The sequence below is a fragment of the Convolutriloba macropyga genome, chromosome 9 (genome assembly GCF_964194025.1).
Source record: "Convolutriloba macropyga chromosome 9, txConMacr16.3, whole genome shotgun sequence".
In the NCBI taxonomy this organism is placed as follows: domain Eukaryota; kingdom Metazoa; phylum Xenacoelomorpha; order Acoela; family Convolutidae; genus Convolutriloba; species Convolutriloba macropyga.
In genome coordinates this window covers 39,212,502-39,239,768 of record NC_134476.1, presented here as the reverse complement: position 1 = coordinate 39,239,768, position 27,267 = coordinate 39,212,502, and the positions used below count along the sequence as shown (strand labels likewise).

At 37.3% G+C, this 27,267-nt stretch overlaps 2 protein-coding genes across 3 annotated transcripts in view; both read right to left on the bottom strand.

The window, feature by feature from the left end:
* Window positions 1–310: 310 nt before the first annotated feature.
* LOC142345773 (peroxisomal acyl-coenzyme A oxidase 1-like) lies at window positions 311–2,564 on the bottom strand. The gene has a single exon (XM_075398096.1). It carries the CDS (start codon window positions 2,367–2,369, stop codon window positions 381–383), a length of 1,989 nt encoding a protein of 662 aa, XP_075254211.1. The 5' UTR covers window positions 2,370–2,564; the 3' UTR covers window positions 311–380.
* Window positions 2,565–8,113: 5,549 nt separating this feature from the next.
* Window positions 8,114–27,267, bottom strand: part of LOC142345772 (uncharacterized) — an 86,312-nt gene continuing 67,158 nt past the window's right edge. For both annotated transcript variants that reach the window (XM_075398093.1, XM_075398094.1), the window contains 5 exons: window positions 26,486–26,662; window positions 25,928–26,007; window positions 14,040–14,253; window positions 13,456–13,645; window positions 8,114–8,636 (listed from right to left, as the gene is read on the bottom strand). In XM_075398093.1, the coding sequence (XP_075254208.1) occupies window positions 8,476–8,636; window positions 13,456–13,645; window positions 14,040–14,253; window positions 25,928–26,007; window positions 26,486–26,662 (822 nt within the window). In that variant the 3' untranslated portion in view covers window positions 8,114–8,475. The remainder of the gene's footprint in view (window positions 8,637–13,455; window positions 13,646–14,039; window positions 14,254–25,927; window positions 26,008–26,485; window positions 26,663–27,267) is intronic.

Sequence of the window (27,267 nt, the reverse complement as noted above, 5' to 3'; positions counted from 1 at the left end):
AAATTGGAGGCTAATTTTGCAACAAAAACCGAAATTCTCCGGAAAAAATTAAAGATTTAGACTACCCTTCTGTCGAAAAAAAACAAGGGTCGTATTCCCACATCAGCTCTTTTCTCCAATCTTTTTTTTAAAAAAAATCTTTAATTTTTCGTATGAAAATGATTGAGCGACCAGATTTAGCTTCGTTTGATTTAGGAAGCTCGCGTTCATGTGCAATATATTTCCAAACCGAACAAAAGAGAACAAACAAAATCTAGACCACTTCAACAGTTGAACGTCATTTCTAATACACACCCAGAGCTGATAAAAGGAAAAATCTAATACTTAATTTGAGAATTTAGAACAAAATAATGAGATCAATTTATACAAAACTCTACTATCTACAATTTACTATTAGATTGCAAAACAGGCTTAATATATTTCTGGAAAATGTCTGATTTGAACTGTTCATCGTTAAGAGACGATTTGCGAGACCATTCCATCAACCGTTCATACGCTCTACCATCTGAAGCTCCGATGGTGGAATTGATAATAAGATCTGGAAACGAGTACGCTTCCGCCAACTTCAAAATATGCGGTCTCAATTCAGCATACAGTTGAAAAATTGCCTCAAATATAAACTCAGCGTTGCATTTGTCAAAAATTCCACAGAGCAAAAAGTCTCCCAGATTATCGCGGATTCCATGCAAGCAGTACAAAATGCAAACTTTCCGCAAGACTTCCAAAAACGTCGCGGAGAGATCTGGTTTCGACAACGATTCAATAAAGTGATGTACTATGTACAAATGGGAATGGGCGATACTAGCACAGAGTAACAATGGCGCGGAATTAATCCATGCATCTTCTTGCGAACAACCTAATTCTTCAATTTGGGTCTGCAGACTTTTACAACCCGATGCAAGCACATATCGTGCTCTTTGTTCATACGCTTTCAGTAACAAACTCACGTCTAACAGGTCTGAAACTGTATTTACAGAGGCAGTTGAATCGTCGCGGTCGAGGTAGGCCATAAAACCAGTTTGAGACTCGCCCATAGTTTTCTTAACAAAACATCGAACTAAGTTTCTGGCACATTGTTGGTGCATTACTGTGTTATCACCTTCATAAGTGCACATAGCGTCAGCTTCAGCTATTAGAGGAGGTATTTGACTGCTGAGAGAATATCCATGGCCTCCGCAAGCATTTCGCAAAACTGTCAGTCTCTTTAAAGCCTCAGCACTCACAAAACCCTTCAAGCCCGCCAAAAGGTAATGTAATTGAGTAACCCTTTCAAAATTACCTTGTGCAATTTCAGCATCAACCTTTTTGCACTCGGCTTGTAAATGATGGTGGCACGTTTGAAACGCGAAAAACATGCAGATAGCCGGATACAGTTTATCTTGCTGAGTAACGTAATCAATAACCTTCATCTCGCCTTGACCGGGTTTGAGCTCACACTGTCGGCGTATGCTGCTGTACCGGGTTGCTACAATCGCACCGATATTTGTCAAATATGCAGCGTAAGTTACAAGTTCACTTCTCAATTTGATCATGGCTGCAAACATTAACTTCTGATTAGCTTCGCTTTTGTAGTTCCCATATTGGTCAACCGATTGGTATCTCATCAGCATAAACCTCCTCGGAATTCTGACATTCTTGAAACCCACGAATCCGTTGTCGCGTTCATAATAGGCATAAGAAGGTCCGATGTCACCTTCGTCGACTCCCGGTAAAGCTTTGTAGGTCTTAAGACATCGTATGGGCACTACGAACAAGTGCGGTCCATAGTTGTGGCTTTTGATGACCAACTGAGCCATAATAAGGGCATGACTGCAACTTTTACCCAAATAACCAGGCCAGTACTTGTACCCCGTCAGCCCATTGGAGTTAATGATGAACTCATCCGAAGTGGAGTCAAACTCAGCAGTTGTTTCCAATTTGCTTAACCAAGTTCCATGTCCAACTTCAGTTTGAGCGTACGCAAAAATTGCCTTGAAACTCAGACACAGAGGTTCCCATTCTTTCCATTGCTCATCAGTCATCAACTTCTGGAGAGCTGGAACCACCATGCTCATGTGTAAGCCAATAACTGGAAATCTGGCTACAACCAGCAGTGCGTAGAACAGCTCCTGTTCCGTCTCAGGATTTACGTCTCCATTTCTGATCACTGACACAACAGTCGCAAATCTCCGCGCCAAGATCTCATGTTTCATTTTACGATCAGATCGCAGGTAGTCAAGATCAGACGGATCCGTCAGCGCCGGATACTGTGCCAGAATGCTCTCAATTTTTCCATGGAAACCAGAATTAGCATGTTGTACCAGATAGAGACGCAGCTCTTCCGCGTCCAAATTTGATTTTTGGCGTTCGATTTCTAATTCGCTTACCATTATCGCGGAATCAAAGGTCTATTAAGTTTTTAGCAAAGGTTACAAAGGGTACACGTTCTAAGCGAAAGTCTTTAAAGAACTGAAGGTCGGTTCAGTTGAATACACACTGAGCATAGATAGCTCTCTTAGCACAGCAATTGAATATTCGTTTATGTTGCATTTTGTGAAAGCAACTGATAAGACCAGCTATCAATCTGAAACACGCACACACACACACGAATAATTGTTGAGCGAAAGTACAAAGATATGTTTAATCTTCAAATTCGATCGACCTGCAGGTTAAATACAATCGATTGAATTATTTAATCGACGAATTTGCTGGCTCCGAAACGAAAACAATGACCTCATAAACGTCGCAAAAATGAAATTCATTCCCAGTACTGATTTTCCTTCGGACGTTTACATAATATAGCTGCTTGTATCTAGAACCTTCAGCTGGTTTTTATCTTGATTTAACTTTAAAAAAAGGTCCATCCGACTAAGTCCCCCCTCCCTCAAAAACTGAGTTGGAATCAATAAGTTATCGTTTCTCTCACAATGGAGTACAGTCAAAACACATTTTCTCCCGCCACAAAATGAGACAAGTACATCTCTTGGAAAAAATTTAGCAAACTATGTTTTTAGGAAAGCTGCCATTTCCATCTATAACTGAATTATGTTGCCCCGGGATCGGGATGCTTGCATTAGGGGGAGGGGTGTTAGTGGAGTGGGGGTATTGGGGGGGGGGGTGGGGGTAGCAGAGTAGGGGGCTCAGGTGAAGAGAGGGTCAAGTGATGGGGGTTGGGTTAGGGATTGACGGTGATCCAAATCGCAAGGTGGAGGAGGGTGGAGTGATGAGGGGGCGAGGTGAGAGTTGAGTGAGGGATGAGTGGAAAGGGCATGACTACGTGGGTTAAAGTCATAAGATTGAGAAGAGTCCTCCACACCATGGATTTATATCCACTCAAGACAGTTTCGATGAGTCGCATACAGAGACTAGTAGGGCGTAAGGCTATAAAAGAGCTGCTCAGTCACTTAATGCCCTCGGGGCCTTATCTGTTAATCCCTTTTTTGAGGATTAAAAGTTAAAAGCGACAGACGAAAACTCGGTCTTACAAAAAATCCCAAAAGAAGCAGGACTTAAATTCCAAAGAAACCTTAACAGCAGAAGACAACAAAAGGACAACAAAAAGAACTAAAACATGCAATAAAATTTTATGCTTTATTTAAACACACAGTGTCTAACTCATGTAAAACATCAACTGCCCTTTGATGAACTTAAAAATGCAACTATAAATAATTACAACACAGGTATGGCCTGTTGAAACCATTAGTTAGGAAAATCAGGAAAAACGTCAAAAGCAGTAGAAAAATTTCCGTTAAAAATTGTTTCCAAAAACCAAAATTCTGTTCAAACACTTATTTCTCACTCTTTTCAACAGCAGTTTGAAAAAATTCACCTCATGAACTACCCGTTTCTCGCTCCCTTTACTAGCCCAGCCTGCAATTACTACTCTAATGTGTCTTCTCATTAGAAAAAAAACAAGTAAAAAAATTGTGAACATGTCTGAAAAACATCGCCGTAAAAATTTCGAAACGGAACTTCTCGAAGCGTATTCCCAACCCAACGACACCTTAACTGCACCAAGAAAAACAAAAGTCGACTTCACGTCCAAAAGCAAACTTAAAAAATTCGTAAAAATTTGAAACCTCTTTCGTAGCAAGAAAAGTTTCAGTATTGAAGCAAGCAAACAAAAAGAATTTCGAAGTCATTCAGAAACCAAACCAAAAAGCAGAATTGATCTGCCCAACAAAATTGGCTAAATTATAGCTATTATTAAAAACATATCTGGTGACGTTGAAAAGTAGTCAAATTTTCCAAAAGATCACAAAAAGCTGACACAAAATGAGGGATGGGTAATAGTTGTAGAGAAATAATCAGTCGCAATAATTCAAAACTCCGCAATTAACATTGCGACCTAAAAGGACACAAAAGAAAGGCAAGAAACAAAATATTCTTAGAAAAGACACTGAATTATTTTTAAAAAAACTGAAAAGTAAAATTTCCGTCCCAAGAAACAGATAATTTTTCTTTTGGTTCCCATTGCACTAAAATTATACATTTATTTCTTTGGAGAAATCTATGCTTTACGGAAATCGAAATTGCAGAATATTAGGAAACCGACAAACAAACAAACAGAAAAAGACAAAACAATTTCAACAAAAACAAAACATCAGTTATTCTGACATGAAGATGAGACGACAGAATTTTAATAGTTATACTAACACACCCTCAACTGAACTACACAAAATGAAAAGAACAATAAAAAAATGAAAACTCAGGAAGAAAAGACTTAAATCCTAATATTTGTTAACAACTCATCAAGACGGAAGAAAAAAACACAAAAAAAGATGGTACCAATTCATCAGAAATATTTATCAGAATCCAAATAGGGTGTAAAATGTAAGGGTGGGGAAGATTCATAATCAAGAGTGCGGAAGATTCATAATCATCAAATTTGGAAAAATCAAGTTAAAATTTGAGTAGAAAATGGAGTTAACATTGGAGGTTCAGTAAAAATGCATAACCATCCCCCTATCAAAAAGCCCGGGGTGGGTGGGGGGTTTGGGGCAACGGTGGTACGCGGCGCAGTAATCTATTGCAGCACGCTTCAGTCGCAGAGGTGGGGGGAAGTGACCAAAATCAGTAGGGCTTCAAATGACGTAGTTAGAGGTTATGCTATACCACTAATTAAATTTAAAGTGAAAAAATTTGATACCAATTTTGGCACTTTTCATTTAACTTTTAGTAGTAAACTACCATCGAATGAGTTCAACTTCTGAATTAGAGGGGAACAACGGTAACTTAGACACGCAAAACGAAAAACTCAAGGGCGCAAAAGTCACTCGAGAACTCAAGAGAAGATTTTGCGTAAAAAAGACCACAACACGTTTATAATAAATTCTTTAAACTTCGTTCGAGAGAATTAATAAACGTCGAAACATTAATAAAATCGAAAAGTAAATCAAAATATCAATGGATTACGAAACAAAAGAATCCAAAACAATGAAAAATTCGAAATAGAAATATATTCAAAATCAAAAATTTGAAAATAGTAAAATCGAAATGTCTAACAAAATTTTATAGAATTCGCAACTCTTAACACAATGACAAAATTGAATATTAATAGCAAGACATTAAGGTCGCCGAAGGTGCAAAAAAGCCGTAATCTAGTATACAAACCAAAACAAAGAAAAATTTCAAAAATGGTAACAAAAATGGTAACGAAAAATTTCAAAAATGGTAACAAAACCGGCGAGCAGTTGGCTTCGTCAGTAGCTAGCCACGGTTTAGTGAGGCTAGCTTTAGCTTAATTGAAGGGGCGTGAGGTGAGCGCAACGGTGGGAGGAGGGGGGGGCTGGGTGCAACATATTAGGCTGCACGGGCCCTTACGTCCTAAACGATGTTCAGGCGTGGGCATTGGGGTGAAGTGAGGGGGATGTGTGTGCGGGGTGAGCGTCGGGGGTTAACCTCTCAGAACCACCCTTCACACCATAAGTACAAGTCTCCAAAACAGTTTCTGTGAACCGCATACTTGGAGACTAGTGAGCTGAAAGGCTCTAAGATCGCTTAATGCCCGCTGGGCGCTACCTCTTTATTCTGTTTTTGAGGACGAAAAGTCAAATGGGTCCAGCGAAAAACCGCATAAATAATTGCTACAAACTTTGTTTGAGAGCAATTAAAAAATGCATTTTCAAAGTGCCGCTGCCATATACATTGATTAGTAAAAAAAAGTTCGCTCGAAGAACCAAAACTACAAAAAAATATTTAAAAAGCACAAAAAACAACAACATAGCCGTCAGAATGCCGGAATAGCTGCGAAATAGACCTGCGTGCCATAAAATAGAAATAGAAACAGATACAGATCTAAATTGAAAAAAAAAACGCCGCCGCTCAAAAAACTAGGAAAAAAACATTCAGCGATAAATTCATAAAGCTTGTTAAAATTCATTCCGCAGAAGCCTCTTATTAAGGACCTTTACTGCACATATGAGTTCCATTGACCTTAAACAAATTCAAATTAAACTTAAGTTTTAAAGTGCAAAAGTCATTTTATTGAGTGAGGTAAGTCACGTATGATCAAAATCTAATCACGCAAATAACCTCAAAGTTTTGCTAAAGCGATGGAGAAATGACGTCACGCGCGCAAATGCCGTTAGTGAGAGGGAGAAGTCATTCAGAAAATTTGACTTTTCAGCTTTGCTGGGTGAACAAATGTAAAACAAAAAAAGAGCGTCAGACGACAAAACAAAAAACATAGCCGGTAGAATACCGGAAACGACTCGAATCGTCAGGTAGGTAGGTGTTGGGGTGACTTATATAGGAACAAAAAATCTCAAAATGACCTCCTCACCTTGAACATTACCAGCAGTTCCTAATTACTATACATTACAAACGAAGCTACTGTTAAAGTCCAATGTTCAAAAACAAAAGTCAACAATCAAAAACGGAGGTAAATGCTCGAACAGAAAGAAGTCAATATTCAAGTCATGAACAAACTTGCTTTCTGATAAGAAAAACATAGCCGGTAGAATACCGGAAACGACTCGAATCGTCGTGCGTAGGTAGGTGGGTAGATAGGTTAGGGAGGTGGGGGTAGCTAGGTGAAGGGAGGGGGTAGGGGTAGGTGGGGGTAAGTTGGGGGGGGGGGGGTTTGCGGGGGTGGTGGGGGATAGGTAGGTGTTGGGGGTAGGCGGGTAATGTTCAAGGTGAAGAGGTTTTTTTGAGATTGTACCCCCTCCCCCCCAACTTACCCCCACCTACCCCCTCCCTTCACCTTGCTACCCCCGCCTACCCCCCCCCCCCCCCGAACTAACCCACCACTTCTCATCTCCCTGACCTACCCCCCCCCCCCAACAGGTAGGTGCTGGTTGGGGGGGGGGGGGGGTAGATAAGTGGTGGGGGGGGGGGGGTTTGTGAGGTGTAGTTTAGATAATTAGGGGTGACTTATATAGGAACAAAAAATCTTTAAATGACCTCTTCACCTTGAACATTACCAGCAATTCTTAATTACTATACATTACAAACGAAGCTACTGTTAAAGTCCAATGTTTGAAATTAGAAGTCAACATCCAAAAACGGAGGTAAATGCTCGAACAGAAAGAAGTCAAAATTCAAGTCATGAACAAACTTGCTTTCTGCTGAAAAACCTGTACAATCTCAATACTCCTCTTCGAGTCGTAAAAACCTGTAGAATCTCAATTCTCCTCGTAAAAAAACCTGTGAATCTCAATTTTCCTCTCCGAGTCGTAAAAACCTGTAGAATCTCAATACTCTTCGAGTCAAAACCTGTAGAATCTCAATACTCTTCGAGTCAAAACCTGTAGAATCTCAATACTCCTCTTCGAGTCGTAAAAACCAAGAGCACCGCAATATAGCTCCGCTCAGCTTACAGTTTTGCAGCTATAAGAAAAAATGAGCCCATCGTGCATCCTGTGAACAGAGTTTTTTAAAGAAACTACATCACCATAATTCCTCTTCCTGTCGTTAGAAGACGCTTTTCCAATACCCCTCTTCGAGTCGTAAAAAGTCAGCGCACCAATACAATTCAACTTCTTTGAATGGTTAAAATAAAACCAAGAGAGGGCCAATAATAGCCCCAGCTATCGCTTTGCAGCTATTAAAAACCAACAGTACCGCATCACAGCAAGGCTCAGCTATAATAAGTTCTCACCTAATAACGCCTGGTTTTAATTAAGTTAAATTAAAAACGCAAAAATGTCAATTGAATTAACGGCTTCAAATCACAATTGCACTGCAAACAATTTGAGTTTTTCAAACTATTTTAACTAAAAAAAACATTACACAATGGTTGCACAACAAATGATAAAACCAAGCCACCGCAGAACAGTTTATAAATTAGCAAAGAAATTCATCAAACTCGTGTTTATTAAAAACAAATCAGAACTCCCCGGTTTCAAGAGTATGCCTGATTGAAAATTTACTCGAGTGTATTGAAATATTACGTTTAGGACTCCTACAGTTTTTTAATATCAACCTCGGTACTGCTCTTTTGTTAGCGCAAATTTGGTCAATGGCCGAACATTCTGAGCCACCATTCAAAAATTATTTTTTAGCCGCAGTTCTTCTCGTTGCTCGAGGAGGTCGAGTAGGCGCCTTGCGCACAATATCCGAGATCATCTCATTATGCTGGGCCACATCATCAACTGTCATGTTGAAGCTGTCAGATGGTGCCAAATTGATGAAGACACTCTGCTGGAAAGCTTCTAAAACAGAATTCAAATGGATAAAATTTAGGCTTAATTGGAACCGGTAAAGTAAACATAACAATAATTCCCAAAAAAGACTGATTCCCGAGACACTATTGGCCAAACCACTGTTTCAAACGAACCATGTTCATCGCAGTTTAATGAAAAAACCAATATAAACATTTTGGATCTTCAACCGATTACCACAAAAAAAACTCATGTTCAAAAATGGGGTTTATAAAAAACATTAATAATATTCTCACAAGACTCAAACTCTAAGAACCGCCCTTCGATCCTTTTTGTCTTCATAACATTTTAGTTGAATCGCATAGTTAGATTCCAGAAAGCCGAAATCCGCTCCGAGCTTTACATAAGAGAACGAAATTCTCTCCGAGCTTTACCTGTTTATCCCGTTTTTGAAGATGAAAAGTCAAATAGTATAATTGCAACAAACTTCGTTTGAGAACAATTAAAAAGGAAAATTGATTGTTTTCTTACAACAAAATATCAAAACTACGCTATCTTTATTGAATTTGGTACTTAGGCTTACTCCTGATTTTGATTAGGAGAATACGGGACTAATATGAATAGCAACAAGCATTGAATCTAGTAAAAAAGACTACTTGAAACAAAATTCAAGAAACAGTCATCTATAACTGGGTTTTACGAGTTTATCACTCTTCATATTTCATTTCGTCCTTTAAAATTGACAACCTTCACTTTGCAGAGCAACTTATGCTTAAAATTTCTGAGCAGAAAAGCCGAACAATTAACCAAGGACATTTTGTAGCGTGCGTTTGCATATTATGTTTCGACTCCTTTCAACCACAACCAATTTCCTGACTCTCAAGGCCTAAAGGCAAATTTTCCATTTTTAGAGACAACATATTGATTATTTGACGCTCTGGACCTATTTTAAAAATACGATCAAACAAGGACGCCGTAGTGCCTGTTTGAAAATAATGAATCGACCCGTGTCAACAGCACAATTTGCTGAATCTCCAGCAAACAAGAGCTCAATTTAAGAATGTTGACATGACAGGTCCACTTACAAATTTGAGTTCATAGACAACATGACATGAGTCAAATATCCGCATGAAAAAATTAGTTACACAGGGAAGAAGATTATATGTTAAGTGCAAAAACACCAATTCGTTTAAACATAGCCGGCAGATTGCCGGAAAATAGCCGCGATAGACGCTTGTGGCGTTACATGAATTGAAACAACTATAGAAATAAAATAGACAGATCGACCACCAGTCCTTTAATAGACCACTAGACTTTTTGGGTTAGCTTTGGACTGTCATTTTTATGAGACACATAAGCTCTATAAGGAGCAAAACCCTAATAGGGCTTTTCAAAATTAGGATCTTTTCCGTTTGTGCCCCTCAGCTTAGTGGACGCATATTATTTGCAACCCCCAGATGCACGTGCGATATTTGGGGGGGGGGCACAAACGGAAAAGATCCCAAAATTAATATTCGAAAACAAAAACTCAAGACTCTAATATTCAAGAATTAGGGAATATGTTTGGCACTACTTAGATGCACACTATTGACCTTTAATAAGTAAATGTTCATAATATTTAAAGTTTCATAAGTGAGCTCAGAAGCCATTTTTTGAGTGAGGTAAGTCATTGAAAAAGTCAATTCCAAGAAGTCACGGTAAGACGAAACAAAAATCTGTTAGACGAAGTAAAAAAACGTAGCAGGACAAGTCCTGACGTACAATTCAAAGAATTTTCATGGACTAAAAAAACTAAACCTAAAACGGACTATGGAATGGAAAAATGGATTGGAAAAACCATTTAGAAAAAAATCGATCGTAAAAATTGAAAAAACAGTAAAATTCAAAGTAAAATTGCCGCATGTGAACAAAATACCGCTACCGAGAAAGCGAATTTTTGTTCAAACACCGTTTTCTCACACTACTTCAAATTTAGCGAAAAAATTTCACGCCGCGAAGCCACTCGCTTTTTCGCTCCATTTCCTGTTTCGGCGTGACCAAAATCACTAATCCAATTTGACTTCAAAAATCATGAAAATGTGCGAACAGATCTTAAAAAAAAAGACAGCGCCCCAATACAATTCAAATTCTTTGAATTGTAAAAAAAATTTAGGAGCGCTATAATAGCCGCCTAGAATTGAGGACGCGGCTATTAATAATTCACTAAATTCAGACTTTTCCGTCTATGAAAAAACAGGTAACTACTTACACTGTACCCCAATAATTTTTCAACAATGCCCATTAATCAAATTTGATTTAAGAGAAATCAGGATTGTTTGATTTCAGAGCAAAAAAAACTTACTCATTTTTGATAGACTTAGATGCGTTCTTAAAAATTATACTTTAAATAGCTTTAATAGCTTTCAAATAAACTACAAAATTGTTTTTGAGAAATTAATTGACTGTAATGAAAAATGCAAATAAATCTTTCTTGTGCCTAACATTCAATGACAAGTTGAGAAACAAGATCAAATTTAAATCTAAAAAATTAATCAAGCTACGTTTATCAATGCGTCGTGCTGTCAATCCCTTTGAAACCTTTCCATGATTTTCTTCGTTGCAGTGGTATATATTTACGTTGATAAAAGAAAGTTTTATTTGCACTTTAATTAGTGTTCATCCAACAACACCTTTTAAAATATTTATGCAAATGAAAAGATCAGCACGATAGCTAGCATTTACTTTTCAAGTTATAAGGTAAACCTAGCTTTTAAACAACCTCATATATCAACAATTACGAAATTTGAAAGAAAAACTGTACACATTCTACTGTGCGCAAGAACATTCTAATAGTTCAAACGACTAGAGAGCAGCTGGCTTCATCTGTAGCTATCTACGGTTTAAGGAGGCGAGCTTGAGCTATTTGAAGAATTGAAAGTGCAGCGTGGGGGCGGGCATGCGCGCGCAGGAGGGGGGGGGGTTTGGGGGAGCGCCCTGGGTTAGGGTGGAACGATATTCAGCGAGTGGGGGTTGGGGGGCTGACGTGAAGGGAGGGGGTGAAGGGGCGTGAAGTGCGGGGGCTCAAACTCTAAAAACAGCCCTTCACATCATGAATTTATGTCTTCGAAGCAGTTGCGGTGAATCGCACACTTAAGAGTTCAGAAAGCCGACTGGCTCTGGAAATTGAAACACTCCGGGCTTTAACCTGTTTATCTCGTTTTTGAGGACGAAATCAATAGGGTCAGACGGAAACTCAGCCAAACGAAAAATTGCATATAAGGACTATAAATACCGCAGGAATAATATAATCGCTACGTTTGAGAGCAAATACGAGCTATACGCTAACATTCACTAATATCTAGAAAATAAATGGCGATAAATTAGACATAAATAATGGGGAATTCAGAAACTCTTACTATGCAACATTAGATCACATGTTGCGAGAACGGTAGCGTCAAAATTTTAAACATAAACCGATTAGCGTCGGATGAATTCTCGAACGGCAGGCGGGGGTATTTAATTCAATTTAGGGGTCCAGCGTAGAAACATTTTTATGGGTGCAAAAACTCGAACATCATAGGGGTTCGACCACGAGACCTGCAGAATAGCATCATACAGCGTAACCACTAATCTACAACGGCTGTGAGATGCAACCGCTAACAATCGCTTTTATATTAGCAACAAAATTCGAAATGAGAGCAATTGAAATCTCTCAAAATGAAGAAGTGAAGACTAAAAAAGTTACGTGAGAAGTAGCAGGATGTTCTAGAACAGAAACGCAAAAACGTTCAAGCGAAAATTTTACATAACAAAGACCAACACGTTTACAATAATTGCTTCAAACTTCGTTCGAGAGCAATTTAAAAAAAATATGTCAACAGATCTTAAAAAACTTTTGCGCTCCTGTGTATAAAAACAGGAGCGCAAAAATAGCTAGCCGAAATAAATGTCTTAACACATGCTAATATGACAGTGAACGCAATCAAAAAGCTATGAGTGAATATTGAATTAAATTTGGTAAAAATTTTTTAGTTGTATAGAAAAAACTAAGAAGGTTACGCAACTTGATCATCCGAAGTCAATTAAGAGTGAAGACAGAATGAGTTGCAGAATTCACATGTTGCAGACATACCAAGGTCATAGTATGCTTGAAACCCGGTGTTACATAATCACATTAGATATAAAACAGCAAGCAGTTGGTGAAGGACTGACTGAGACGCACTACAGTGGCTTATAGTGCCAGATGTCACTCATCATTTGTCTTCAAAGGCAAATTAGTTGAATGGTAATAACTATAATAAAATAATTCAAAAATAACTATTTTCGTAATTTTTGCAGCAGTTTATCAAGCACCCCGTTCAAATTGATTCCAAATATTTGTGGAAAAAAAAACAAGAAAAAGCGTTGAGATATATTGAGTTTCGTCCCCTCACTCCAGATAAGTGGATATGAAAATTTCACACCCCGGCTCACATTCATAAATGGTGTGGTATGTAAGAATTGAATATTTGTAACTTGTGTTAGATGTAACAGAAGAGTCAAAAATCGTTCATACTCTTTTAATTTATAATTTGAGAAGCGATGGCACAATTATTGAGGTAAAATTGGAGTTGTAAAACAGAGAACACAGTAACTATCCTTTGTTCGCAAGAAAAACACATTCCACCAATATTTCTCTCCGAGCTATAAAAAGCACGCCATAATAACGCCTTCGAGTTTTGAAAAAGGATGATACCAATACTCCACTTCGGGTTGTAAAAAGACGCTCCTTCAACACCTTTTCCAATCGTAAAAGTAGTAGCACAATAATAGCTGACTGAGTAGCAGACGCGGCCGATATTAATGGAATTAAAATCGGCTGCGTCAAAAAACCCTAGACGCATCTGCTTACTTGTTCGAGGCTGTCTAACAGAAATTGATCTCTTGGACGCGGATGATCTACTTGACAAGTCAGATGGTGCTATTGAAGAGGAGACTGAAGAAGTGTCCAGTCTCTTCTTCTGGGCTGATCGCGTGACCCGCAGACCCGATTCAAATTTCGTCTCGTCAAGTGAATCAGTGGTCGATGTTCCGGAGCTCACCTGTTACAAAACAACTAAATGCTAATTTCTCCCGATATGCAATTTCAGGTCAAAAAAATTACGGAAACGAGACAGAATACAGGGTGACTATGACGAAACAACAACTTACACAGCGCCTAGTTTAGAGGGGTCAGAACCTATAGAACCCCCTCCCCAAGTTGCATTATTCACCAAAACGGGGCTATATTTCTATGGGGCCAAAAATGGGAAAGAGTCGCACTACTGTCAGATACCCTAATCAGAACGCAATAAAAACTGCCAGAACAGCTGTTGTAAATTTTAATCTTCAAAAAAACATATTAAGAGATTGCAGCAATGAAGTTTAAATGTGTGCCAGAATTCTATTTCATTGGTCGCAATAAAATTTTTTGCCCATAGCTAATTTTCGGCAAACCTTTGAACTCTTTGGCGTTTTCATTGCATCCGGATCAACATTTTCAAAATCTAGCTCGTTGTCGCTTTCTTCCGCTTCAGTTTCCTCCAGAATAGAGTTTTCTGGGACTTTAGGCAAGGTCTTTTTGTGAATTGCAGCACCTCGACGAGCTCTAGTTGACGTCCCAGATCCAGAACTAGATTTTCGCTTCACTACTTTTCCTGCTCGTCTCGTTCTAAAACATGATTACGGGTAAAAGCGGAATTCTTGAAATACTAACTTCAGACATAACCGCTAAACGTCGAAAGAAATACTCTCGAACGACTAGTGGGAGTTCTAATCTATTATATCGTGCTTCAGCGCGGGGATTTGGAGGTAGTCTGGAGGAGGGGGCGCAAGACGTTCAGTCAGGTGCTTATAATCACGTCATTAGAGGTTAGATACGGTTATACGCCCTATTACCATTTAAAGGGGAAAATGACAGCCACATCTGCGCACCACTTCTCATTTCAATTTTAGCAGTAAAATGCCCCCAATTGAAATCAGCTATTTAAAATGAAGTTTAAAGTAAAGGGCGTAAAAGTCACTCTAGAGGTCAAATAAGAAAAAGCAAAAATTTTGCATGAAAAAACCGCCGGTACAATACCGGGAAACGACTCGAACAGTGGTGCAATATTAACTCTAAACAACTTAAATCAGAAATATTAAGAGGACAGAGAATTAAGGAAAAACTAAACTTGTATTGCCTAATAAAAATTAGTGTTAAAAAAGCAGACACAAATTTTAATAAGCTAGTGTTGATGGCGTGAGGGGGAGTTTCCAATGACTACACATTACAAACTAGGCTACTGTTAAAGTCAAATATTTGAAAACAAAATTTGACACTCTAAAACAAGTCAATAGCCGAAAAAAGAAGTCAAAGTTCAAGTAATGAACAAAAATTGCCTCAGCTAAAAACATAGCCGGTAGAATACCGGAGAAGACTAAAAGAGCCGTGCAATATCATCTCTAAAGTAATCCTAATTACGATTAATTAGAAACTAAGCTGCTGTTAAACAGACGTCAAAGTTCTGAAACAGAAGTTCGAAAACAAATAAGTCAAAGTTCAAATCATAAAGAACTCCAGCTAAAAAGAACTACAGAATACCAATCAGCCTCTTCAAGTCATAATAAACCTGGAGAATACCAATACTCCCATTCTAGTGAAAAAGACACATTTTAAAATTGATGTCCTGATTAGTTATTAAAATAAGCTAGAGCACATCTGACACAAAAACCTTGCGTCTGTATGTATTTCTCCTCTGCCAAAGAAATGACGCAATTTTAATTTTACTTTCATTAAACTGCGTAAGATTAGTATACATGCTTAAACTCTGAATGCGACCAAATTAAAATACGAAAGTTCAAAACTCAAGAGCAGAAGATCAAATGAAACGTATATCAGGGTTCGACCAAAGAAAACGCCCAGTAAAAATTGTATAACAGAACATAACCAGCAGAACTTACTATCGGACGAATTGCCCTAAAAAGACTGTTGAAACGACCGGGAAACGACAATACCAGGAAACGACTCGATTAGGTTTGCAAAATAAACTCTAAACAACTTAAAGAAGACAGAGAATTAACAAAACATAGCTGGCAGATTGCCACAAAATAGCCGCAAAAGATTCGTAGATCGACCGTCTAAAAAAACAGTAAAAAAGACAGACCAAAAAAATTCGTCTTTTCATTGAGGGCTGATCTGTTATATTTAGATTAAAAATCTGTATAAGTTATTGCTGCCTCTATTAGCTGATCTCAAATAACCTTCATTTAGAGTGACACACCCATTTGACCTTATCTCTTTGAATTAAAGTAAATAAAAGTCAATTTCAAAGTGAGGAAGTCATTTTTGAGAGTGAGGTAAGTCAAGTGTGACCAAAAATTTAATCACGCGCATGAACAAAAAACTCGCTCTACTAAGAGCGAAAAATGACGTCACACAATTCAGTTGAAATTGCATGAACGAATGAACAAAAAGTGGCTGTGACGTCATACGATCGTAACAAAAATCATGACGACGAAATAAAAAAACATAGCAGGACAAGTCCTGAAATACAATCCAAGTAATTGAATGAAATACAGACCTAATGAACCTGATCAGCAGATCAATTGAACAATCCCAGCCAACAAGACAAAATCTCAAAAGTTGAGAAACTAAAAGAATCGAACAAACTAACCAAAAAAACGATCATTGCTAAAACCCTTGAAGCTTTAAGCTTTTAACTTGAAGGCCATATATGAACAATTTCAGAATACTCATTAAATCACGCAAAAATCTTGAAAGAGATGAATCTGCCACTAAAAGTAGATAAACTAGACAAATATGACGAATGTATCAAGAAACTGAGAAGAGAAAATTTGAAAAGAATTTCCAAAAATAGGGCTCTAAAAAAGGTCAAAACATTTTTTTGACTCTGGATTTCTGTTTTGTAAACCGTCTGCAACATATAAAAAGTTTCGTTGGCCAGTAAAGATAGTTAAACTCAGAGAATGACAAAAAAATCGAAAAATTTGAAAACAATCGAAAATTTTAAATTGGAAGCTTTATTTAAACAATTCCCTACAATTGCAAAATTCAAAATTGGAAACTATTTTAATGCCCCAAGAAACTATGTAGTAACATACTAGCAAACCCTATAGGAGGTTCCCTGGCCACTGAATAAAAATTTCAAAAATTTAAAGAAAAAATTGCAACTTTATCAAAAAATTGATAAGATATTAAAATGTTGAATACCATTCCATGGCCAAAAAAAATTTCAGCAATTTGTTTGCAAACCCTAGATGAGGCTTCTTGTCCCCTGGGGCTGGAAAACTTGAATAATGACAATAAATATCAGAAAAATCGAAAAAAAAACCAAGTTTGATTTTTAAAAATTGGTAAAACTCATGAAGTTAAAATGTTTAAAACCACTTCATTACCACTCGAAACTATGCAATAACCTATTATTAAACCCCAGAGGAGCTTTTGTTGACATCAAAGTCTAAAACAACTAGAAAAAATGGCAAATTTTCAAACAATTCGAAAAAATTAGTATAAATTACCGTGTTTATGTTTGGAGTAGCAATAGATATAGCGCTTAAAGTGGCCTTAAAAAGCAATTGCGTCTTGCAAAGGACCTTTGTCAACTTTAATAAACCTCAATTTCAGACTGGTTTAACAAAAAATCCAAAAAATGACGAAAAAGTGCTAAACATTTCATTATTTTAGGCTCAAAAACTCTCCCAAAAATGACCTTTTAACCTTGAATTACGGCCTTCCCAGTAGCTTCACCACTCTGAGTACTTGAGGGACTACTAAACGCGGGCCTCTAATGAAACTTGATGCCCGCTGAGCTTTACCTGTTTATCCCGTTTTGAAAGCTCAAAGTCATGAAAACAGGTGTGAAAACATCTTACAAAAAGAAAAAAAAGACAGAGCACCAATACAATCCAATTCTTGGATTGTAAAAAACCAAGAGAAGGCCAATAATAGCCCCAGCTATCGCTGTGTGGCTATTAAAAACCAAACGTGTATTGCCTAATAAAACTTAAGAAGTGTTAAAAATGCAGACACCGGGCTTTCTTGGTAGACAGCTGAAGCTAAGTGAGCTTAACTTTAATGTGTGATAGCTTAGGTAGCTGAATCACACCAGACTGCTAAAACTTAGAAGCACAGACTGCTAAAACTTAATACCCTCGGACTTAAAAGTTTATCCCGTTACTCTAGCATTCTAAAAGTGAAAAAAAAAATAAGTGGCGCTTTCAAATAGCTGCAATAAAGTTAAAAATGATTAACAGCATGCATTTTTCTTGATTATACCAACTCGTTTCAAAACAGAAATAGGGAAATAGAGAACAGTTTGGATGAACTATAGCTGCTCATATATCAATACCATTTAAAAACTTAAAATAAATTGTGTGCATTAAATTTTTTTCCTTAAAAGGGGGACATAACCCACTAACGTCGGACGAAGTGCTCTCAAACGACTGGCGAGCGGTTGGCTTTGGTTGTACCCAGCTGGGGCTCAGAGATACAACCATTGAGGGAAGTGAGCGGAGTGAAGGGGGAGATCAACTGATGAGGGGTCAGGTATGGGTTCGGTTGGGTCGGCTGGACAAGGGGTGAAAATCTCCAGGTGGGGGACACGTGACTGGGTTTACTGAGTGCAATCAAACTCTTAAGGTTACGAGCCATGAATTTTCCTCGTTCACCGTGTTTGAGGACGAAAAGCCAAAAGGGGTCAGACAAAAAGTGGTCGAGCGAAAAATCGCATAAAAAGACCACTGGACGAACAGAATTGTTACAAACTTCGTTTGAGAGCCATTAATCATATTATCTTATATAGTTCATGTTATTTTTTAACATATAAAATAATTTTTAACATATATTTTTAAAATAGAACAACTGTTCTATTTTAAATCTAATTTTTTAATTTTGTTTAACTTAGGAGCATCGAGTATTGACTTAATTAAATGTTCCTGATATTTGAAGAACCTAATTATTACACTCAACTAAATGTCTTATTTTTATCATCACTGTTCTGCAATTTCTCTAGCTTTTGTCTTAAAGAATTTTAATACACTATGAATTGAATTAAATCTAGCTTTCTCAGCGCAAATCTTCCTTAATATAGTTAAGGGCGGCTGCCCCGCTAACCCTGTAATTAAATTCAATTTGGTATGGCAATCTAATTATTTGATTTTGTTTAAGCTACATCCGAACGAAAGCTACATCCCAACGAAAATCAATTATAGTGTCCGAACGACACTATAAGCTACATCCGAACGAAAATCAGCTTCGCACTTCCGAAGAGCTGTGTTCTCTGCTTGAGGGGATGTCAAGCCTCGTGTTCTCAGTGAGACTTCGATTAGCGCCGTCGTGGAGGAGGGAAGGCTGCACTGAGTGTATGGCTGCTTAACTTTATTCCTTTGCTCCTTCCTTGATATCCTATTTTTATTTAATCCTTCCTTACCAGTTCCTTATGTGTGCTATATATATATATATATATATATATATATATATATATATACATATATATATATATATATATATATATATATATATATATATATATATATATATATATACATATATATATATATATATATATATATATATAGGTGCGTTCCTCTCCACTTGTTAGTTATTTTTGTGACTGGGCCGTCTTTACACTGTCTGGAGGGGAACAGCTTGGAGTGCAGCATCCGGCTAAGTGCTACTCATCATCCGCTATGTTCCGACCTACATCCATCTTTGCCGGATGGTGTACACGGTCCTTTCTATATATTCCTTTAATTTTGTTTAACTTAGGAACATCGAGTATTGACTTAATAAAATGTTTCTGATACTTGAAGAACCTAATTATTACACTCAACTACATGCCTTATTTTTATCATCACCGTTCTGCAATTTCTCTAGCTTTTGTCTGGGAGAAGAATTTTAATACACTATGAATCGAATTAAATCTAGCTTTCTCAGTGCAAATCTTCCTTAATATAGTTAAGGGCGGCTGCCCCGCCAACCCTGTAATTAAATTCAAATTGGTATGGCAACCTGAAAATTTGTCCCAATAAAATCCAATTGATTCCCGAATTCCGATTCTACTCAAGCATTCGAATAACAATCAATAAACATAGCCGGCAGATCACTGGAAAATAGCAGCCGTTGACGAGCTAGATGCATATCGCGATTGGAAGAGAAATAGAAAAAAGATAGAAATTGACAAAAAATTTTCCTAAGTTTCAAAAATTGTTCTAATTCAGTGTGCAGTTTCAGTTAGATTCTAAACCTATACAAACAACAGGTCCTAATCTGAAGGGTATTAAGCTTAATAATAAAATCAGCAAGCAATCGCTCTAATGAGATTCGATAAGCTAATGCACTGTCTTAATGACAGGCTTTATCAGTTTATCCCGTCTCTTTTGATTTAGCTCTTTTGACATTGACCGTATTCTCTACCTTGCGTAATTCAAAGCGTGAAAGAATTTAGAACCCATTTAGTTGAAACAGTGAGTGAGGTAAGACAGGAGTCAAACGTGAAAATCTTGATTTAAGTAAAACGAAAAACGTAATCAAAAGATAAAGCGAATTTAAAACATCCTGAAATACAAACCAAGGAATTGAATGATAAACTTAGAAGTACTCTACCTGACCAGCAGATCAATTGAACAATGGCAGCCAAAACAACAACAAAATCATCTCAAAAAGTTGGGAAACAAACAATCAAACAAACTAAACAGAAATCTACTTATTGCTAAAATTCTTGAAGCTTTTACCCCGAAGGCAAAATTTTGATACCTTTAAATATACCTATTTCAAAAATAAGTTGAAAACCAATTTTTGTCTCTGAAGTCGGTCCAGCATTATGCCTGCAAGACCTGAAAGAAATTCATTGGCCCTTGAAGATTGATTAACTTAGAAAATGTTAGAAAAAAAAATGAAATCAATTGCAAATTTTAATGTCAAGTGGCAGAAAATCGTGTTATTAATACCTTTAGAACCAGTTTTTGTGTCTCTAGAGGCTATCCAGTAACCCAATTCCAAGACTTACAAAATTCATTGGCTCGAAGATCAATAAACTAGGTGAACGACAATAATTTCAAACTTCAAATTTTATCAAACAATAGAACCACTTTCTTTTAAAAGGTTAAAACCATTCTATTGCCCCTAGCAATTAAGTTATCACATTTTATCAAACCCTGGAGGAGATTACCTGACTACTGAGGCAAGAACTGAATTAAAGACGAACGTTTTCAAAAAACTTGAAAAAATTGCAAAATCTATCCAAAAATTTCCATAATTCGAAACGTTAAACCGTTGTAAACAATTTCACTGACACTAACAGCCAAAGCAGTAGCCTTTTATCCTACCGTGGAACAAGTTTTCTGGCCCTTGAGGTTGGACAAATATCAAAAATTGACCAAAACTTTAGGAAATATTGAAAACTGGAGAACAACACGCTAAGATTCGAGATATAAACGTTGAAAACAATTTCATTGTCACTAGAAACTATGCAGCGCCCTGTTATCAAACCTTTAAGGAGCTTCCCTGGCCCCTGAGGCTAGAAAAACTCAAAAAATGAGGAAAACTTTCAAAATACTTGAAAAAAACTTGCAAAAATTAGTATCATTTTGGGTGTTTGTTTGTAGTACCAAAACAGAAAAACTTTCAAAATACTTGAAAAAAACTTGCAAAAATTAGAATAAATTTGTGTGTTTGTTTGTAGTACCAAAAACTAGTAGCTCATAAAATAGCCAAAACTTCAACCTAAGACTAATCAAACAAATAAAAACTCAAAAAAGTGCACCATTTTTAGCTCAAAAACTCCTAAGAATGACCTTTTAACCTTAAATTACGGCCATCCCAGCAGCATTATCACTCTAAGCACTTGAAGGACTAGTAAAGCTGACTTTGGGCCTCTAATGAAACTTAATACCCACAGGGCTTTACCTGTTGATCCCATTTTCAAAGATTAAAGTCATTGAAAAATGTGCGAAAACCTCTTAAAAAAGAGCACACCAATACAATCCAAACTCTTTGGATTGTAAAAAAGGAGAGCGCCTAAAAAAGCCGTTTGAGAGACTGCCGGCAGCTATTAAAAACGTACTAATATAAGGCGAATTGATCTCAGACAACTGTGTGGTGTCTAAACCGCCAGAAAACTACAGCTCACACAATGATTTTGTTTTTCAGGACGAAAAGTCAAATTGTTAAATGAAAACCCGAACATAACCAAATAATATCGTACGAATTTCACAAAAACGACCAGCGAACAGTCAGCTTCGGTAGTAGCCAGCTGGTGCTTAGGAATGCTAGCATTAGGGGGGGTGACCACGAAATTGTCTCCTCAAAACAGTTTTGGTGAATCGAATTCCTAGATTATAGCAAGGCTTTGGGCTTAATGCCCTAGTGGCGTTACCTGTTATCCCATTTTTGAGGACGAAGAGTCAAATGGGCAGACAAAAAAATCAGTCAGGCTAAAAATCTCATTAAAAAGGCCACAGGACTAACATAATTGCTACAAACTTCCTTTGAGAGCAATTAATTAGAAGCTTGTAGTACGATAAATGGCATTAAAAGACCAATATGCCAAAAAGGCAATACCTTGCGTTATTAAACATTATTATTTAAACGTCAGAAGAATTGCTCTCGAACGACTAGTGGGAGCTCTAATCAATTGCAGCATTCTTCAATGGGGGGGGTCTAAATGGGATTAAGAAGTTCAAAAGTGGGCTTCAAACAACCATCATTAGCGGCTATCATAAAAACCTATTAAGATTTAAAGTGAAAAATGGCACCAGTTTCGGCAGACTTTTTAGTTGACCCTTAGTATTAAATTGCCGCCAATTGAGTTCAGCTGCTTGAAATTGTGATTGAGAGAGAATTTTAGATCACGCGAAACGGGAGTAAAAGCCACTCGAAAAGTCAAAACGGTCAAGAGAAAATTTTGCATAAAAAAGACACACACGTTTACAATAATTGCTATGAACTTTCAACACACGTTCAAGAACTATTAAACATAGCCGGCAGATTGCCGGAAAATAGCCGCGATAGACGCTTGGGGCCTTCCATGAATTGAAACAACTAAAAAGATTAGATAGACAGATCGGCCACCAGTCCTTTAATAGACCACTACACTTTTTGGGTTATCTTTGGACTGTCATTTTTATGACGCATTCGCTTTATCAGGAGAAAGACCTAAAAGGGCTTTTCATAACTAGGATCTTTTCCGTTTGTGCCCCTCAGCTTATTGGGCGCATATTATTTGCACCCCTCAGATGCAAGTACAATATTTTTTACATAATGACTTACTATGTAATGGCACGTGCTCTGTAACTGGGGGCGCATAACGTACTGGGGCACAAACGGAGAAGATCCCAAAATTAATACTCGAAATCAAAAACTCAAGACTCTAAACATAACCGACTAACGTCGGGCGAATTGATCTCAAACGACCGGCGAGAGGTTGGCTTCGTCAACAGCTAGCCACGGTTTAGTGACCTCAGGGCACTACATCTTTATCCCGTTTCTGAGGAAAGTCAAATGGGTCAGACAAAAAATCGGCCAAGCAAAAAATTGAATGAAAGACAAACAGGGTTAATAAATTTTGCTACAAATTGCTTTTGAGAGCAATTAAAAATGGTTTCCTAAAAAGTGCCTGTTAGATCAGTTATGATAAAAAATATTTCAACTATATCTCATTGATAATGAGGATCAGAGATGATGACATTACGCAAAGAAGATGACATTACGCAAGACATTAATAAATAAAGAACCAATTCATTGTCTCTAGAAACTATCCGGTATCCCTGTTTCAAGCCAGAAATAGTTTCACAGGCTCATGAAGATCCATACACTTAGAACATACAAAATTTATCCAAAAATTACTAAAACTTGAGTCATAAAAAATGTTGATCACCATCCCATTAACTCTACAAATTATGCAGCAGCTTATTATCAAACCTTGCAGGAGGTTTGAGGGCCTCTTTTGCCACAAATAAAAAAACGTGAAAAAATACAAACACTTCGCTTAAATTTGTGATATTAAAATCTTGAAGAACATTCCATTACATCTCTAAAGTATGCAGTAAAATATTATCGAACCCTAGAGGAAGTTCCGTGGCCCTTGAGGCTAGAGAAACCTACGAAATGACAAAACTTTTTAAAAAACTTGCTATAACTTGTGATATTAAAAAGACGAAAATTAATCCATGACCAACAAAAATTTTCCAGTAACTTATTATCAAGCCCTAATGGAGGCTTTTTGACCTTTGAGGTTGGGGATGTTGAAATCTTGCGGGACATTGCATTTAATCATTTAATCTAAAAATTATTCAGTAACCTATTTTCAAACCCTAGACGAGTTTCCTTGGCTCTTGAGGCTGAAAAAATGTAGAAAAAATTTTTTTAAAATGTTTTAGCAAAAAATTGCTTAAATTTGCGACACTAAAAAGTTGAAAAACTTCCATGGCAATAAAAAAATTGTCAGTAAATGATTATCAACCCCCTTCGGATGTTTTCTGGCTCCTGGGTCTGGAAAGACCTGAATAAGGAAAAAATGTCAAAAAAATTGCACGTGTTGTCAAAAAATTGCTAAAATTCGTGATGTTAAAAAGTTGAAACCATTCCTTTGCCAATGAAAAAAATGCAGTAACCAAAACCTAGAGAGTGTTCTTTGACACCTAGGGCTGATAAAAATGAAAAAAAAGTCAAAAAATTTCAAAAAGCTTGCAAAAAAGTATAAATTTGCGTATTTAGCAAGCGGTTGTTCGTCAGTAGCTAGCCAAGGAGGGGAGTGCACCGGGGGCACATTGAGGGAAGGCAACACTGGGGTAGAAGGCAACAGCGCGGTGGGGGCAATAGGGGGGGTCAACAGTGGGGGTGTCTTCAACCTCTAAGAACCGCCGCCCTTCACACCATAAGTATAAGTCTTCAAAACATTTTGAGCTGAAACACAGCTGAAAAGCTCTAAGAGCACTTAATGCCCGCTGGGCGCTACCTGTTTATCCCGTTTTTGAGTAGGAAAGGTCAAAAGCGTGAGACGAAAAGTCGGTCAAGCGAAAAATCGCATTAAAAAAAGAGCGACAGGACTAATACAATTGTTACAAACTTCGGCTGAGAGCAAATAATAAGCAAGAATTAGGGATATATGTTTGGCACTACTTAGATGCACACTATTGACTTTTAACAGGTAAAGGTTCATAAAGTTTAAAGTTTCAAAAGTGAGTTCAGAAGTCATTTTTTGAGCGAGGTAAGTCATTGAAAAAGTCAATTCCACGAAGTCAGGGTAAGACGAAACAAAAATCTGTTAGACAAAGTAAACAAAAATAGGAGCGCTATAATAGCCGCCTAGAATTGAGGACGCGGCTATTAAAAATGAAAATATCCCGCGATAGATAGATTTCTTTTTGTCACTTACTGCTACCACACTACCATTTATTTACTCTTTATAGCACTAAAAATTACGCTAGAATGTTCTAGAAGAAAAGCGCAAAATGGTCTAGCGAAAAATTTGCAAAACATAGCTGGCAGATTGCCAGAAAATAGCCGCAATAGATTCGTAGATCGTTCGTCTAAAAAAAACAGTAAAAAAGACAGACCAAAAAATCTGTATAAGTTATTGCTGCCTCTATTAGCTGATCTCAAATAACCTTCATTTAGAGTGACACACACCCATTTGACCTTATCTCTTTGAATTAAAGTAAATAAAAGTCAATTTCAAAGTGAGGAAGTCATTTTTGAGAGTGAGGTAAGTCAAGTGTGACCACAAATTTAATCACGCGCATGAAGAAAAAAAACTCGCTCCACTAAGAGCGAAAAATGACGTCACACACAATTCAGTTGAAATTGCATAAACGAATGAACAAAAAGTGGCTGTGACGTCATATGGTCGTAACAAAAATCATGACGACGAAATAAAAAACCAAGAGAAGGCCAATAATAGCCCCAGCTATCGCTGTGCGGCTATTAAAAAAGACACACGTTTACAATAATTGCTATGAACTTCATTCAAGAGCAATTAATCACAAAATCATTTCATAGTATAAGTGTAGCTTCGCCTGTATTTAAGGAGGTTTCGCCGTGCAAGTGCGGTAAAAACGTTCTGATTTATGCTAAGTTAATTTCTAAGTTAATAGTGGTGGTTGATACAAGCGACTGAAGTGAGGTGCGGTAGTGGTATTATACAATTTTACTGCGTGTAATATTTTTCCATTTTTATCAACTATCAAAAGCTAAAGCGTGATAATAAGTTTGCTTCGGCCTTGATTTCCACACTTGAAAAAGAACACTAATTTAACCTTATCTATAGTTAGTTTAGAGAAATAAACCCAAATTTAACACTATAGCCAAATAGCATTCGATGCAACGTATATTGATAGCTACTCACGTATTTCTCTTAGGCACAGGTACATCAGCTGAGTCGGCCACATTTGCCACTGGGTTATCACTCTGCTGCTGTTCAAATACCTAGACAAATCAATTCCGAACATTTTACATTTAGTAATACAGCTCTATAAAACTTTCTACGATATTTTCTCTTTCTTTGCATAGATTTCCCTCATTTTTATTAATCTGAATGAACAAACAAACAAACTAATTGTTTTTGCAGTGCCCACCTCTTGTACAGTTTAATAAGTAGTAAACCTATCCGCGACACCTGACGGTAAGATTAAGTGAGCTCTCGCCCTCACATAAATAGCGACAGTGCATTGAACTATCATTATAGCAAGGGGTTCGCATGCCTTACACCTCGGCCATGGTTCCATGATATGAACTCAAAAACAGGGATCGTTTCTATTATTTCCCAGCTGTTTTTATATGGAACATGTAAGAGCTCCCGCGTTTGGGCGTTGTATAGACGCTCTCTCCGCTTAAGAGTAACAGAAAAGATCTGATCAGAAATTTTTGAGTTGGAAAAACTTGTCTTGCAAAATGACTCACAAACCTTTTTCAAGGCAGCCACCTTTCTCCCTCTCTGCTTCCCAGTCGCTCTTCTGGACTTCTTGACAGGGGGCTCATCCTCATCTTCGTCCTCCTCTTCCTCTTCTTGCAAAGGCTCCTCAATACCAGGTTGTGGTCCACGATCCGAATCTACGGCACCTGGTTCATTCGATCGCGTGACCTTCAAGTGAGAAAGTACCAAATACCAAACTGACAACATTTTTAAGTACCAAAACAATTGAACGAACAATGATCAAGAAATTTTTGTTACATCGAAGAATATAAACATTCAAGCTCAATAATAAATTTTGATCAATTTGTCCATATAAAAGAGTGGCCTTTCATTAATGACATTTGAAACCTTCAATTCGATAATCTCAATAATTACACCATAGTAAACTGCAGCAAACTATGTTAGCGGCATAAAATCTGAAAGAGTATTTTAGATCACGCCAAAATCAAGTCAAGCATTGAAAAGTAACGCAAAATCAAATTGTTGAAGCGAGCGAAAGAATAATCAAGAACAAAAAGGGTCAACTGAACAAAGGGAAAGAATATTATAGAACATATTTTTGGATAAAAAGACACACGACACAATAAATGCTATAAACTTCGTTTGAGAGCAATAATAAAGATTAACAAATTGAACCCAAATGACACAGATTGAAATACCAAAGAAAAAATACTTAAAGAAATCTGGGAACTTTTGAAACTAAAACTAGCCTTTTGAAAATAATTTTTGAAACTAAAACGAGAAAGCTCGTTCATCTGGAGTGTAGTTAAGCT

What these genes read in the sequence shown, in the direction of transcription:
- LOC142345773 (XM_075398096.1), bottom strand. Translation starts at nt 2,369, where the DNA reads ATGGTAAGCGAATTAGAAATCGAACGCCAAAAATCAAATTTGGACGCG.